This window comes from Aptenodytes patagonicus, chromosome 7 (assembly GCF_965638725.1).
Source record: "Aptenodytes patagonicus chromosome 7, bAptPat1.pri.cur, whole genome shotgun sequence".
NCBI classification, from domain to species: Eukaryota; Metazoa; Chordata; class Aves; order Sphenisciformes; family Spheniscidae; genus Aptenodytes; species Aptenodytes patagonicus.
In genome coordinates this window covers 37,624,346-37,641,852 of record NC_134955.1, presented here as the reverse complement: position 1 = coordinate 37,641,852, position 17,507 = coordinate 37,624,346, and the positions used below count along the sequence as shown (strand labels likewise).

General features: G+C 36.1%; 1 protein-coding gene across 1 annotated transcript in view; it reads left to right on the top strand.

Annotated features, from left to right (window-relative positions):
- SPRED1 (sprouty related EVH1 domain containing 1) overlaps positions 1 to 17,168 on the top strand; it is a 60,316-nt gene extending 43,148 nt beyond the window's left edge. The window contains exons 4-6 of the mRNA XM_076344922.1: positions 1,156 to 1,205; positions 10,306 to 10,464; positions 15,386 to 17,168. Coding sequence (XP_076201037.1) covers positions 1,156 to 1,205; positions 10,306 to 10,464; positions 15,386 to 16,045 — 869 coding nt within the window. The 3' untranslated portion in view covers positions 16,046 to 17,168. The remainder of the gene's footprint in view (positions 1 to 1,155; positions 1,206 to 10,305; positions 10,465 to 15,385) is intronic.
- Positions 17,169 to 17,507: the final 339 nt, after the last annotated feature.

The window sequence follows — 17,507 nt, the reverse complement described above, 5'->3', positions numbered from 1 at the left end:
ATGCCATTCATCCAAGTGTCTAAAATTGTTTCACAAACAGTAATAAGGTAGTTCCCCGAAACATCCCTACATAATAAAGCATTGCCTCTCTTTTTTTAGAGATGAAATGGAGGAAGCTAGAGTGTTACAGTCTCTTACTTAGATCTTCTTCTCAGAAGCTTGTTACAGTTTAAGTGTTCTTAGAGGATAAGCTATGAAGTTGAATGATTTGAGACCCGTTGAGTTCTCTTGTTGTCTGCACATACTTTCAGTTAATAGTTTTATTCATTTACTAACAGCTGACAGAGTAGTTCTGAGGACAGGTTTATATGGGATGGTAGAAGAATTTACTCTAATAGTAATATGGCTAACTGGTTCCAGAGCTTCACTGACCTCATGGAAACTAGTGAGCAAACTGAAGATCATCCAGCCTCAATTCTGAGCTGAAAATATGATAAATGTATTGCTGGATGGGGAGAAGGAGGGACGGAAGAGAACAGATGTCTATTGAATGGAAAGAATGTCTCTTTCAGGCTTGTAAAAAAGTAACTCAAAGGGAGAAATTTAAACAAAATATTCTGTGCTGTGATGTGCTGTAAATTTAGGGATTTAATGTGTGTTACCATATTCGTAAAGGGAGGAGCATGTTTCTGAAGGGAAATGCTTTTTGACATACTAGAATGGCTTCTTCTGAATTGTGTTGATATCATCCATATCCCTGCAAGAGAAGTAATTAGAGAACATGAGAGTCCTTTTCTCTCCTAGGGTCTCACAGTCCTAATTTCTGCTGATTTATAGCAAAATATAGCACAGTATACATTCATGCCAACCAAATGTATCTGCCTTTAATTTTCAAAATGCTACATTAACAAGAATATACTCCCTTGCTTCTGACTTCTGATGACACTTTGAAAATGCTTTTACAAGAAAGATGTGAACAAGAGAGAGGAGTGTGGCTAAGAATACTCAGTATATAAAATACAGAATGTGGAAATGAATGGTACTTATTTAAAATCAACTTGAAACACAGTGATCTACTCGTTAAAAAAAGTAAATGAGCTTATTTATATCATCATAGCTGGATATTGAAGGATGGTGTGGGCTACTGGAAGCAGTAAACTGTGTAAATTAAAACAAGATAACCTTGACTATTTTGTGTTTTTACTTTTTCTGTAGGTTATCCACCCTCCCAAAATGATGTTGAAGTGGCAGAAGACTGCTTTCAAGTGAGTATTTAAATTTTTAAATTAATTGTGCAGTTATTTTTTGAAGAAATTCATTGAACAATTTTTGTTTTCATTAGTGAGAATAAGCAAAATAAGAGCAATAGCAAAATTCAGTTTAATGAAATAAGTTCCAGAACAGTTATCTAGAACACTTACGATATTGTCTGTCCTAAACCAGGTAGTCAATATTTAATCAATACGATGATTAACCATCCTGAGTTTAATTAAGTTTACAATGTCTGTTCTAGGTTATGTGCCCTCTTTGAACTCATGGGAACATGAAACATTCTTCTCGGGGGGGGGGGGGGGGGGAATAGAGGGGTCAGGAATCTTCTGGCACATGCGCATCCTATTTGTTTTCCTAGATTTCACTCTATAGTGATAGACACTTCTAACATTGTATGGTTAGAGTTGAAAAGATACTGAGATAACAGTTAAAAGAATCTAGTCCAAACAAGGGCGGAAGTTCAGATAATTTTTAAAAACACACTGAAGATAAAGCAGTCACTTGTTGAGATTCAAATTTTTATTGATCCTTATTTGCACCATTCAATTTCTATAGATCATAATTTTTTACACCTTATGCCATTATCTCCTGCTATGCTTCAGAGTTATAATGCTTTACACAAATACAACATCAAGTACTGTAACACTGACGTGTAGCACTGCCTGGTAACATCCAAGAATCCATGTAATTTAAAAGCCAGTATAAACAAATATTATGGATACGTATATACAGTAAATAGCTGTGATATAACTGAGTAAAAACCTACTTGTGTCTATGTGTGCTTGTCATCTCTTCTTTCCGATTTACGGTTTCAGGGAAAGTCTTGGCTTTATTCACATATAAGTTCAGTTTTCAGAGTGCAGATATTTAAATTAATATGAAGCTGATACAGAAACAAGTTGACTCAGGGGACTTAGTGACTTCAGAAAACTGATAGTATTCCTAAGTGGTTTCTTGAGGGAAAGAGTTTTGTCACTTATGCAATATTAAATTCTTTATCAGTGTAGATAGATGCAGTATAGAATCTCTGCAACACAAAATCAAGAAAATTAGCAGCCTGCTTTGAAGATATGGGTAAGAATAAAATTATGATAGGAGACTGAGAGTCAAGTATTTAGAAAGGGTACTGCAATGCAGTGGCAATGCAGAAGAGTCTCCCGATTTCTTTCCATTTTATGGTAGAAGAAATGTATCTCTTTGTGTAAGTGTTGGCTGTGCAACCACCTGTTGTTCTTTATTTGCAGTACTTTATTTTAAGGACTTTATTTTAAGGCACTGTAAGTAAAATTGCTATAAATATTAGATATTTTGGATTTAAAACAGGAAAAAGTTAAAACAGTGCCAAAGTTAATGCAATCCTTAATCAGCTTTTAAAAGACTTGTTTAAACAGGCTTTGTTGTAAGGATTAATAATTGAGCAATTTCTACAGGCCTAATGAGATTAGAGGAAACTAATTACCTCTTGATTATGCTGCCTAGTTATTATGTTTCTATATAAGGATGCCAAAATTGAAGTAAATATCTGTTATTCTTTATATTTACAAACTTTGTTATTGGGAAAGTGGAGAAAAGTGTCTTTATATCATCTATGCTATATAGATGTAAATATAGATCTATTTAGGTATGTAAATAGATGATGTAGATTATTTAAAAAAAACCCATATATTTTAAAAAATACTCTCTCTATATATAAACTTACAGATACAAACAATCCTGTTTGGTGCAAACTGCTGGTAGAATTATCTGTTACATTCCAGACAGGAAAACATATTTCATGACTTGTACTCGTGCCCCTGTACTCGGCACTGGTGAGGCCGCACCTCGAATACTGTGTTCAGTTTTGGGCCCCTCACTACAAGAAGGGTGTTGAGGTGCTGGAGCGTGTCCAGAGAAGGGCAACGAGGCTGGTGAGGGGTCTGGAGAACAAGTCTTCTGAGGAGCGGCTGAGGGAACTGGGGTTGTTTAGCCTGGAGAAAAGGAGGCTGAGGGGAGACCTCATCGCTCTCTACAACTACCTGAAAGGAGGTTGTAGTGAGGTGGGTGTCGGTCTCTTCTCCCAAGTAACTAGCGATAGGACGAGAGGAAATGGCCTCAAGTTGTGCCAGGGGAGGTTTAGATTGGACGTGAGGAAAAATTTCTTTCCTGAAAGAGTGGTGAAACATTGGAACAGGCTGCCCAGGGAAGTGGTTGAGTCCCCATCCTTGGAAATATTTAAAAGACGTGTAGATGAGGCGTTCAGGGACATGGTTTAGTGGGCAGGGTGGTGTTGGGTTGACGGTTGGACTCAATGATCTTAGAAGTCTTTTCCAACCTTAATGATTCTATGACTTCACCACAACACACATTGCTTAATTGTGGATTTGTGCTGTAGATAGATGGCAGGAATTTTCTGTTTTCTAGAGGCAAAAAAGCTAGCCAATCTTTCTTACCATATCTCTGCATACCAAAGTAAAACAAATGATACTAAGAATTGCTTATTGATAACAATACGGGGGGGAGCAGGGGGTGGAGAAATGCAGGGAAGGCTGAATCCACCCTGCTTTAGGTATGCTTAATCTAAATCAGGTTTATGTATCAATAATGAAGCCGTAATTGCAGGGTTATGAATGTCAGTGTAGAAAGGCTACAGCATTTTAGTTACAGGCACCAGGTCTAGTCATCAAGAATATCTTGGAAATACCAAATAGTGTACATTCTCCTCCAAATGATTAATTCCTTGCCCCTTCCAAGATTGATACTGTTGTAAGTGGAACTTGATACCCCATGTTTTTTTTAACTTGAAAGACTGCTAAGACCATTTTGTTTAAAGATAATGTATTATGTATTTGAAGAGTCATGTTGACTTGTCCCCGCTTCTTCCCACCCCACTACACTTTAAAAGGCCTAATGATTTTTTTTCCCTGTCTATTCTATAAGCTGTTTTCCCACGTCTCTAATAGTATTTTTGAGTAAGTTTTGGAGTATATCTATGCAAGGGCATTTTAGAGCGTGGATAGAATGGTAAAGAGCAGGTTGGCGCTTGGATATGAGGGCAATGGGATGTTTGTTTCATCAGAACAATCTTCCAGAATTGTAATTTGTAACCTCTAAGGAATGAAGTACAAAAGATCAAGCAGTGGAACTCCTCCATTTAATTAAAAATATTAAGTAGTCATAAGTTGTTTCTAAAATAGTAGAATATCAAAAAGAGAAAAGGGTTATTTCGCGCTTACTTTTCATAGCATGTTTGTTAATGCACTTAGATTTTTGTCTATACCCTGTAGTAACTATCATGTGTATTGGTATTCTTCGGTTTCACTTCTTTCTTCGTTAGTGTGGCAAGTAAAGTCCCCAGGATGTCATCAAGGTACATTTGAAAATATTAATAGGTCTGTCAGTTACATCATCTGCTGTCAAGGTGTTTTGCCTATGCTGTTCTAGTCATCTTACACAGCAGGAATCCTATATTTAGTGCATATTTGAAGTATGAATATGATATGTAGTTTGTACATAAATTTCATCAACAGTGTTTTTTAAAAATGAAGATGATTAGTGATGAAGAAAGCAAAATGTGCTTTCTAAGTTATTTTACTGGGTGGTTATATTCGGTGCTACAGAGAGCAAATAAAATGATCCAAGTAAGATCAAAACAGCCTTCTGATCTAGTCAGTGGCACTGCTGTTAAACCTCAGTGCCTACTTGTAATAAGTATTACGACATTTTATAGATGTAGCAAGCAGAAATAGGGGATGTCCAAAACTCGTATGTGCAACTCTTAAATGCAAATCCAAAAATTGAACTCTTACCTTGTGCTTTCTAGGCTAGCATTTGGATCACTGTATTGTATCTTGGGTCACTAGATTTTTTTTTTCTTTACATTGTTTAAATAAAATCTCAGAGAAAGCATTCTTCTTACTGAAGATCAAATTTATCATTTTAAGAAGACATAGCTTCATTATAGCTTCTTTAGATGCTCTGTTGTTCACAAATAATGTTAAAATCTTAGTATTAAAAAAATACCATCACTTAAGGGTGTTCATACTTACTTGTAAAGGTTGCTTAAATGATTACAATTACTATTAGTTGTTTAATGAACATATTATATGCAAATTGTTTATATCACTAAATAAGCCTTAGTCTTACTAGGTTAATTTGAAATTAACTAGGTTAATACACAAATGAGTTAATGCAGAGCTATCTGACTTCCTGTAATGTTTGTAAATGGAGCCTGGGAATGTATATACACTTATATGGAAATATACGCTAGAAATTTGTTTTGGTGGGAGGTTTTGGATTTTTTGGTATAAAACCAGGCGTTTTGAATGGAGTAGAAAAGCAGCTTGTTTAAGTCAGTTTGCTTGCATGTTCAAAGATTGGCTCAGATTCTTTTCCTCTACCAAATATAAACTTCTTGCTCTAAAACACATCTAGTTTAACTGAAAAAAATGTAAAAATCAGAATTTTTTATTTTCTTAGAAGTAAATCTAACTAAATGAAATCTAGAGCTAATGCATTTAAAAGTATTTTTATGTGGGTTTTGGATACTGAAATGCGTAAGTCTTGCTTTTGAGAACTGAAAAATAGAGCAGTTGAGTCTTAATTTCTTTCAGGTTTTGTTGATTCAGCCATACTAGTGTTATTTATAGGCTACCAACACATTTGAAGTAATAACAAATGGAGCGCTTATGCTTTTGAGTTTCTTACTGCTGGCAGAAGAAAACTGTAGACTGATAAATTATAAGCAGAAAAAAAGTTTGGCTTGTTCTTTCAGAAATAGGTACATTGGGCTTTTTGTCAATATGAAGGGGAAAAGGCCTGCAACTTACATGCATCTTAAGTGGTTTTGGTGCGGGCAAGGACAACATAAATGGTTTGTGTGCCTCTTTGTAAACACACTATTTAGTGTCCTCTTTTGTAAATGCACTATTTAGTGACCATTCAATTTATTTTGTCTATAACAGAAGGTTCGCAGAAGTTCTATTTTACAAAAATAGCATTATGACTTGTAAGGAAACGTGAAATAATTTACCCTTGACACTTGTTTTTATGGAGAAGAAAAATACTACATGGTAAAACACTGAAGATTAGCAATATTTAGTGCACTTAATAAATTGGCTAGGTGTAATTCCTAGAACTAAAAGTAATACTAATTGATATTGTCCATTTAAAATAAATCTAATAGTATATTGTGCTAAAAATATATTGTGCTAAAAATATTTGGGTTTATTAAGCTTTTTTGTGGAGTAGTATTCAAAAAAGAGGAGGAAATTCCCCCCCCCCCCCCCCGTATCTCTAACAGCCTCTTTGCATCTGCATCTCTCTCTTATTTCCTCAGAGTTATGCTTTGTGTTTTAATTTATTAGTTCCTTCCTTGGAATCCCTAAAAACCTCTAGTATGCTTTATATATTTAGGTAGAACAGCCTTGGAAGAAAGAGGCATGTCAAATGCCTTTTTTTTCTTTTTTTTTTTTTTTTTTTTTTACTTTAAACTGTACAAAACATTCAGAGTAATCTATAGGTAATATTTCAGTCCATGTCAGAAATACATACCCAATTATAATAGTTTCTTTGTCAAATATGAAAATAGTTGCTCCATCAGTCTTAGAAATAGCTAAAACAGAAAGAAGTTATTCAGATGTTTCTGAAACCTGTATCATTTATTCACAATTAAAAAATTAAGGAGAAAACATTTAAACACTTCTTGTGTTGGTTAACATCAAACAGCAGATTTTCAGGCCTCATGGGAAGTAAATACAAGAACTGGGATGCAACGGAAATGTGGTCTCTCATCCATCCTTCTGTGTAATCATTAAACTTACTTAGAGCAGAACATTTTTAACAATGTTTGCAGAACAATGTTGAATTCTCTCCCAGACTTAACTCCGGCAAACTGGGAGAAGTAAGGAGAGAAAATTTGAAGAAGAGGAGAAGCTCAGTCTGGTTTTCATTTTCTCTACAGCTGTCATCTGGCTTTGAATTCTGCTGGAGAGCTACAGCTGGAGTCATTTTATTGCTTTACCCAGCATCCTTTCGCCTGCGCGCACAGAAATGTTTTAGTAGTCTTGGAAAAAAATTCAGAGTATCTCTTAGCAACCATAGGACAGTAATTATTATACCAGCAGCTGGGAGCAAACCAGATTTCCGTTGTGCATTAAAAACTGGCGTAGGTTACTTTACAGATGATACTGAATAACCTATGCCAGTACTGTACTTTGCAGGCTGTGGTTAAAGGATATTGAATGTGGGCGGTGTAATTGCTTTGGACAGTAGAAAAGGGGAATGTGTGCATCTGTGTTTGTGTGTAATACTCTGTATATTTAATATACCAAGCTTAGTTCTTGTGGAAAACTTTACATGTTTGCTTTTTACTTAAATGCATTTTCAATACAATAGCGTTTTTATTTCTAGGGCCTCTCCCTTCAGGTTGTCAGTGTTTCCATTATAAATGTGGGTTTTCAGGTGTTTATGACCTTGTCATAAAACATCACATTGAAGCAGGAAGTGTTGTCCAAAGAAAGCCTTTTTGATACTAATAAACGTGGTTTGGCTGTATCTAAACTATCTGTTTAATTAAAAATGCAGAGTTCAGGATATTCATCTGGCATTTCTATAGTTCTGCATAGTGAATATTTATAGGCTAAATAAGATCATAACTGACCTGATGGCTTTTCATTTTTCATAAATACCAGAAGTTAGGCTGTGTCCACTTACCTGTAATGTCTAGGTTGGTAGGCTGAGCGTTGTGCTTTCTGAACAGCTGTCTCATGAGTTCTTGCCTTACAAAGGTCAGATATGCCTTTCTCTGTCTCCTGCCACCCCCAAATTTGTCCTTGAAGTCAATTAGCTTGAATTGTGGTGTCTGTGTTGGAATTTTATAAAAGCATTCCTTTATAATTGCTGCATATAGGGCACAAAGGCTTGCTTTAAGATTAAGGTTTGTATTTCATACGTCGGTGTCTGGCACTGCTGGTTAGCACTGTAATAGATGATCAGTGCCTGTATCCTTCATTAGATGGAGCCCTTCTTGACTGCCAAAGGGAGTGTGTGTGTCTGTCCCTGTGAGCATGTGTGTATGTCCTTTTTGCTTTATAGTGTAGGTAGTTTATTTCTGAAGAAAAAAGGTGTGAATCACCTGCAGGGACAGGAAATAATGCAGGCTGTTGCAAATCTCACCCAGGGATAAAGACTGGCTTGTGGGTAGTATGCAGGTTTTTTTTTTCCCTGGGAAGGAAGGAGTAGTAGTTTTTGCAGCTATCCTTCTCCCTAGACCACTCAAACCGATAATAGCTGGGGGGGTAAGGGGGTTAGGTAGTGCTTATCACTGTGGTTTCTGTAAAATGGCTTCTAGCTGTTAAGTGCGTTCCTAGCTTAAATAGTTTCTGCTTGTAAGCATTTATAACATTGCTCAAACCAAAAATAGTTGTAGGCATTTCTTTCTCATTCTGAATGCAGCTCTCCTGTGGTTTGAACCAGTGTTTTGGAAGCTTTTTATGTCATTGGGCAATGTATCTGCAGGAGTACCTCCTGCTAGGAAGATGTTTGATATTGCACTAATATTTGATGCTTTTTGCTCTTAAAATAAGTATACATCCATGAAATCTAACTCTTGCCAATCATTTCAACATTTCTTTTGTACTCCTTTCCCAACAGTGTTTGACCAGAAAATTTAATTTTGACAACAACAGGGTCGATTGCTTAGTGGTGGTGTCATGCTCAAGGATCTGCAAAAAGTACTGTTTTATGGAGTTTTGCCTGTCTTCAAAATTTTTCAGTGGAACTTTAACCTGATTGAGCTATTGTCTTTCATGGGGTGTATGCTCTCTAGTATTAGTTAAAGCTGATCATTAATTAATTATTAGTTTTAATGTTTTTTCCACTCAGAGTGCTTCTGAACAATATATAAATTTTTAGTGATGATTTTCCTTCTCCTGAAGATCAGCTGCAGAACAGCTACTTGTGCTTTATCTAGATGTCTTAGAACCCGATACATTAGGCTTTTATGTACATGAGGTGCTAATGTAATCCCAGAATAAGTTCCTTAAGTATTTTGAGAAGTGAAAACTAATGATTCAGTGTTAGTACTTAACCTGCCGAAACTTCAGGTTTGCTTATGCCTCAGTAGTTTTCTGCAGTATTTTTATTGTTTCCTCCTTAATGTTTTCTTGATATATATAAATTGTTATAATAAAGCCGAAACATTCTCATTGCTAGAAGTTGGATGATGCCAGAATTTTCTCAGTGCTATCAGATGGTGACAGCCAGTTAACTTTATAGCGTCTCAATACAAACAAAACATTGTACAGTACATTTTTTGGCAGCCCAATGGGATTTGTATCAATATGCTCTACTATATCCTAAGTATATCCCAGTCAGTTAAGCTTAAAGAATGAGAACTGTTTGTTTTTCAATTCTTTTCAGAAATTGGATCATCTCACAAGCCAGTATTCCACCCAGACATACTTTCTCTTCCTTATTCTAAGTGGCACACGTCCTGCGGATATCTCGTTATATGTTGCCACATGGTCTCATTTTTGTATCAAATTGCGTGATACACCCTTAACTTCAAAAAGACAGTCATTAGTTGTTTAGTACACACTTGCTGTAAATAGATATTTTAATTGAGCCGGTATATGTTAAAACCGACTTTCTGTTCCTTTCTAGCTGATCTTGCTTTTAATTTATTAAAAGGTCTGACTAGCTTTTGCCTTATTAGTCTCAGAATTGTTTTTCCTCCAATTGTATATTTGTAAACACTGGCAGCCTCGTGGGTAGTTAGAGAAAGCATAATCTCAGAGACTGGGCTAATCTCTCCTTCCTTAAAGAAGTTCCTCAGTCTGATTTGGCAACTGAATTACAAAGGCATGTATCTCTAATGCCCAAGTTGTGTACGCTCTGCAGAGAAGGAACTCTTATTTTCCAAGGCTGACTCATAGTAAAGAAAATACTTGCCTACTTATAAGTACTTTAAAAATGTGTATTTAAAAATACTTGTGTTTATAGATGTCTGTAACATGTTATGTAGAATATTAATGCATTGATGTATGAACTTGGTGGTTTTGGTGTGGTTTTTGTATAAATGCAAAATCATTTCAAGGGAGTTCTTATGTATTGTAGACTACTCAAGAAAATACATCAGGTTCATTAATGAAAGATCACCTTTTCCAACACGAAACTGTAGTAACCAGTGAACCTTACAACAGTGCAAATTTAAGGCCTTCAGCATTTGAGGATTTCAACACCAGGAGAGCCTGTTTTCCTAGCCAACCTAACCAGGTAAGACTACCAACAAAGGAAGCGGTTCTTACTTTGCTTGCTGCGTTAATGGCACAGTATGTAGTTTCTGACAAGAAAGCACTTTTATTCTAAGTCCCTGTATTAAACTCTCAGCTTCTTGAAATGATCAATATAAGCTTTGCAGCTGAAATATTACAGCATTATTATGGCAGAGGTAAAGCTTTGTGAAGGTATTTACCTATGCTTGTAGTACGGCAGACTACATTAATAAATCTTTCACTTTCTTTGAAGTCAGATTTCTGTATTACAGACTTCTGTATCTGCAGCCTTGAAAAGCTGTTTAAATTTGTTCAGAAAACATTAATTGGCCATGAGCTCAATCTTGGTTACATGTATACTAATACTGTTTTGATGAGAAGTATTGAAAAGTGTCTTTAAAATTAATATCTTGGATGCATTACACAGTGGGACACTTTTGCTAAATATTTTTAGTGAAACATTGTTTATGCTTTCTAACTGCCTATTTAAACTGAAATATTCTGTTTTGCTACAGAAAGGAAAACAGTATATCAGTTATGCATGAAAAGTCTTAACCTATTGGTAAACTGAATCTTAAAATGGAAAAAAACCCACTAATGCGAGGAAGGCTGATGTACAGACATTTTTTAAAAGAGGTCATATTTATACAACATTAGATTGGAAAGGCAACGTTGCAGCTTTTCCTTTAACAATATACATTTTGCTTTTTTCTAAGCCTCAAAGAACTGACAGTTTTTGTAGACTGTAGAAGTAGACTTAATAGTGAGTTGGATAATAATTAATTTGAGGGTCTTACGCCTAGAAGCAAACACATGGGAAGCTTTTTAGAATAAGCTTAATAACAGAAGTCAAAGCAGAATGCAAGTTCAAGTAGTTGTGAACACTTCATCAGAAAAAATATTTCTACTCCTTGAAATAAGGCTTTTTAATACCCTTGGTCATTCTTGCAAAGAAAGATAGGATTGTATTAAAGTCTTGTATCAGCTGCTTTCTAACCGCTTTATTTGGGCGAAAGATACAAACAGCGTTATCTGGAGAACTAACTAAAGAGCTTGAAATTATGAACTTCTGATTTTTAACCATTGATCTCCTCCAATTATCTCTTTGTATAAGTCACATCATATTTTTGTTTGTTCTGTTCATCAAGAGGTACATATTTTTCCCTCTTTCCATTTACTTGCAAAGAGAATTTAAAAATTTCTTAGAATAGAATAGATGGGTCGTTAGGTTATTGCAGCTAACACTTAACGGCTACAGTAACCAGTGGTGTATGTGCTCTTAGTCTTCACTGAGTTGTAAAGAAAAGTGCAGCAGTAGCCTAAAACACCTGTATGTTTTAAGAGCACATATAGAATTGGCTACTGAGAAAATGATAATTTAAGCTGTGGTATACTGGGTAGTGCCTGTCTGATAGAAATTAAATAAGAATTTCTTTGAAATGAAACACTAGAATTCACTTTTTGTAGACTGAAGTAAAGGGACATTCCATGGAAGTTAAGTAGATATTCTTTAAAGTATTTTTCTCATGTTGTAGCACCACCTGCATCCGACACTCCATGCTTTTTGCATGGTCCTGTGGTGCACACATTTAGAACATAGGCAAGTCAACAAAATCTCACATTCAGTATGTGCACACACCGCACTGTCTCTGCCGAGCTCCATGCATGTGACCATGTGGCACAGCAGATCTTGAGGTAAATACCTGTTTTGTTTCAATTTAATATAAATAAGTTTGAACACCCTTACTGTGCTCGTAAGTTGAATAGCTCAAGAAGTACATGCTCAAACTAAGGAAGTGATTAATGACAGTTCAGATCTTTGCTTGTAATACTTTGACTGTTACTAGAAAATACCCAAGTCCCTCAACTCTTCAGCTTCTGATACACTGATGTGTGTTTAACTTAAATTTAGTACTTTGAATGATACATTCAGCTGCCGGTGTCCTCATATTGTGGAGTTGCAAGCTGAGCGAAGTCAGGCATATCTGTTTGAGGAGAGACAGTGAAGGCTACAGTACCAAGCAAGTGTCCATGCCTTGTTTAAAGGTGCACCCCTACAAGTAAGGTGTAATAGTAGTGAGTTCAGTCACGTCAACAACAATATTCTGCCTAATTTCCAGTTGGCTAATTACGTTCATAATGAGATTCTCTGTGGAATTTCAGTTTGCTGTAATATTCTTCCTCCCTTCCTGCTTCAGCTGTTACACAGAGATGGCACTTGCACTGAGTTATAATTTTGAATGGCTAGAGGACTATGTGTGTTACTCTCATTGAATTTTGCTGGTATTTGTACCTAACTGAATCTGGATTGTGGATTGTTCTTAAGGTTTCATGTACCTCATGCTTTCATATAGGTCCCGTTAAACACCCAATGTGTAAGCACTTTATAAATAAAGCTTTTCCAACATTTCTCCTGTTTGCTTGTTTTTCAGCATTTCCCACTTGCTTTCTTAAAAAAATAATTAATATCAGTTGCATAAAGAACGTAATGCTGCCTTGCTTGCAACATGTCAGACCTCAAGCATTTTAGTAGGTGTTTGGCTGGGTAGTTTTTTCAAAAACTGGCTGGTTTTTGGCTGAAAAAAAGAAATGAGTTCTATGTATGTGGTGTGCTCTGCTCAAACAAATAAAAAGCCTTCAAAGACCGAGGAGAGGTCAGATTTTACAGTTGTTAGTATTTGTAGTGATCTTTGTCTATTAGCTGTCTGGGGAATGGGGGGTTGAAGGTGGCTTTTTTGGTTTGAGGTTTGGGGTTTTTTTTTTTCTTTTAAAAAATGGGTTTTATTTAATGTCTTAAATGCATGCGTAATATTCTGCGTGGACAGTGGGGTAAGGATCCTTTATGCCTGTAACATATGGAATTGTAATGACATTTTTGATGCTTTTTCCCTTAAATAAATTTATGCTGTTAACTGTTCAAAAAAGCTAGTTAGCCATAACTAGTTATTGATGCTAAAATGATAGGCTCTTTCTCTCCTTTGAAAACAGAATACAGTTGAGAAGCACTCTGCTTTTATAAGCAAAGGGGAGGCCTAACAGCTTGCATCGGAGCCTGGGGAAGTATGGAAGAGCAGTGATGTTAGCTGAATAGGATATAACCTTTCTTCACCCTGTATCCTCGAGACCTTGTGGAAGTCCAACTACTATGTGGCTTGGAGCCAAGAAAAAAATTATTCTTGTTAGCATACTCCAATTGAAACTCCCAGGGCAAAGCAGCTCTAATTACAGTTCTGTACTTAAAATATATCACACAAGGATTAGCAAGCAGGGAAGTGATGGTTAGAGCAGGCTACAGATACTCTTACATAATCAGAAGCTGGCATATTTTAAGAAGCTATTCCTTCCTCCTTCCCAGCTGCCTTCCCTCTTCCCTCCTCTGCCTCCTACCGCCAAACCAGGGCATGCAGACTTCAGTGTAGTAGGAGCATAGACATGTGCAAAGTGAAATAGAAGTGTGTTAACTTAAAACATCATCTTCAGTAGTTTGTTGTTACATGCTGCAACAGATTAGGAACCTGTAGTTCAGCTGTTGTCCTAGACTATGGAATGGTGACACATTAATTCTGATTAATTTGATCAGTACTAATAAGGTAAACACTCTTAAAGCAACAATACTGATGCCAAAGATGCATTCCCAAATAATTCATGATTCTGGAAGAATTTGTAAGGCTAATGGGTTAGGGAGTGATTTTTTTTTTCCAGCCTTTTCTGTGAGGTGGTTTGCAGGCTGTGCACTTGACAGGAGAAAAAGGCGGAATTTGACTTGAAGCTCACTTATATTCTGGTTCCGATTATAATAGCCCTACAGTGTAGGAAAATAATTGCCTGTCTGTAAGGCAGGAATACTGGGACATACTGAGACTTTGCTTTTTTGCTGCACTATGTGCTCTTTTTGGGAGCTCCTTCCATACACGTGCTAAATTTTTATCTTGTCATTATTTGCACCTTTTCTTGAAAGTCACTTGTAATGTGATTTCAGTAACATTTAGTGGCAGTCCACTGTCTTACACTTATTTCTAAGGTCTGCAGTATTTCAATTCAGATGATTCAAATTTGCCATCTTCAACAACTTTTTCATGCCCCCATGCCCTTTCATCATAAGGCAGAATAAACAGGAACTCTATCTTATCTCTCAGCTGTTTGTTTTGTATGTGTTTAGCACGTTCCTTCTTACTTGCTTTTTGAGGTAAAAGGTCTTGAATTATGGTCGGTTCATTACAAGTTGAGAATTTTAAAAGTAGTTAGGTGTTTGCCTGCCAGTGTCCTAAACTAATCAATTTAAGTACTATATATTAGCTAAGGGGAGATGTATTTAGAAGCCACCGTTATTGATTGATCATGCTACTGAATATTATTCTTCATATGGCAAAATCCGAATCTAGAATACAGCTTTGAGAATAAGTAACCAGTATTCAATACTCTTGTTGCAAAAGTGGAGGGAGTTTGAAAACTTAGAGCAGGAATAAAGGCAAGCTTCTCCTAGATAACATGAGTAACTCAAAGTGAATGTATCGGGGAGTTAATCCTAAAGCAGTAGATCATCACTGACATGAAATCAGCAAATTCACGTAAGGCGTAATTGGTCTGTGGAATTAGTTGCCACTGTAAGATGTTAAAACCTGAATTTTAATTCAAAGAACAGTGTCAAGTTTTATGCGGATACCAAAATGTCCAAGGCTCTTACGAGATACTAAAAAGTCAGGAAAGAATACTAAAGCTCATGGTCCTAATATCACGCAAAAGGCTCATTATTGTGGGGAAGGCTGTAAATTGTACTAGTAAGAAAATAAGCTGAAATTTTTATCTTCAAGCAGCAAGGAAAAAAATCCTATTTTTTAACTTTCTAATCTAAGTTTTACATTGTAGGTGGACATAAATTTGGGACTTCACCATAGTAAACTTATCTCGCTTTGCCATTTCAGGTCCCACTGAAGTCAATCAGACACGTTAGTTTTCAGGATGAAGATGAAATTGTTAGAATAAACCCTCGTGACATTTTGATACGTCGTTATGCAGACTACAGGCATCCTGACATGTGGAAGAACGACCTGGAGAGGGATGACGCAGACTCAAATATACCATTTTCTAAATCAGACAGTAAAAAATCTGACTATTTATACCCATGTGGAGATGGAACTAAGTTGAATTCCCTGAAAGACTCGAAGAGTTCTGTGGTATTTAAAACTCAGCCTTCCTCATCAAAATTTAAAAACTCAAAAAGAAGAAAAGAGGATGGTGAGCGTTCCCGCTGTATATACTGCCAGGAAAGGTTTAATCATGAAGATAATGGCAGAGGAAAATGTCAAGATGCGCCAGATCCTATTAAAAGATGTATCTACCAAGTTAGTTGCATGCTTTGCGCAGAGAGCATGCTGTATCACTGCATGTCAGACTCTGAAGGAGACTTCTCTGATCCTTGCTCGTGTGACACTAGTGATGACAAGTTCTGCTTACGCTGGTTAGCGCTGGTGGCACTCTCGTTCATTGCTCCATGCATGTGCTGCTACCTCCCCTTGAGAGCATGCCATCACTGTGGTGAGGTATGTGGGTGCTGTGGAGGAAAGCATAAAGCTGCGGGATGAATCAGTCTTGTGCCAAACAGAGCTTGAAAAATCTTTGTTTCCAGGAAGCATCTAACTTGGATTTGTGGAAGCTTTTTGGCAAGCTGAAGGGAATCTTCTTTCATGTAAGAGATGCTTGATGTGGAGGAAGCAACAAGACTTGTCAGACCTTGGCATTTTACGAGTGCTAGCCATGCCTAACTATTTCCTTCGAGTGCGTGGCATTTGTTGCAAGTTGTGAAGGAGATTTTGCAAAGGAAAGCCTATTCTTATTATTGGCTATAAAATGAGTATATAAACTATGATTATACTAAAAGGGATTAACTTTTGCCACTTTGTACATTCATGGTTTAGGTGAGGGGGCTCTTTTAAAAGGATTAAAACTTACCTGAGGGGAAATTTTAACTAAAAGTGCACTAGTGACAGTTGATTTAAGATTAAGAAAAGTTAATACTCGGCAAATGAGAAATGAAACTGATTTTAAGTGCAACTAAATCACTTATTAATAGTTTTTTGGAAGCGACTTTATGTATAAATAACAAATGTTTATATTTAACTAAATGTGTAAGGTACGAATTATTACATGTTAAACTTTCCTTCCCTCTGATACAGTAGGTATAGACCATATCTACTGTCACATTCCATGGTAGTATTTTAAATATTTAATTAGTTAATTTAGTCGCATTTTTATTCCAGATGGACAAATTGATATTTTCAGTCCTGTTTCCCTTCAGCTACAGTTTGTGTTGAGTTGTATCCCTACATTCTGATAATCTAAAAACCTTTAAAATATTAATTATTCTAGTCTTGAGTGACCAATATTTTTTGTTAAGCACAGATGTAATTGTCTAAAATGTTCTTGTTAGAACATAACATTTATTTTTATATATAAATGACTTTGATTTCAACATGATAGCAAAAAGGAAGTTGTTTCTGTTGCTCAACCAGCAAGTTGTTTTCTTTTGGGGTGTCCTCCAAAAATACTTTATTGCATATTCAAATGTTCATTAAGCAAAAGGTACATTAAGGCAGTTGTAACAAATCGTCATCAGTGTTCTTGTTTATCCTTCTGTTAAACTAGGATCCTGTTCAGCTGTTTATCAAGTACTATGATTAAAACAAAAGATTAATAACAAAAGTGAAATTGTTTTCATTATTTTGAACTGCAACTCTTTCTTATTTGAACGGGCAAGAACAAAAGTACTGTGTGTTTTGTTCAAGAACAACAACAAAAGACTTAGCTTGAGAAATAAATTACAGCCCAGGCAAAATTGGAGCGAACTTCTTAATTGAGGAAATTTGGAGGGAGGATGGGGGGGGAGAGGGGGGGAGAGAGAAAGAGAGAGTGTGTGTGTGCGCGCATATGCGCACTGGTATATTGTGTACGATATTTGTTATGGCTTTGTACTTACTAAGTGTTTAACTTCCAGATAAGAATTAACCAATTAACCCATAAAGAATTCTTTAAAACATTACATGCTTT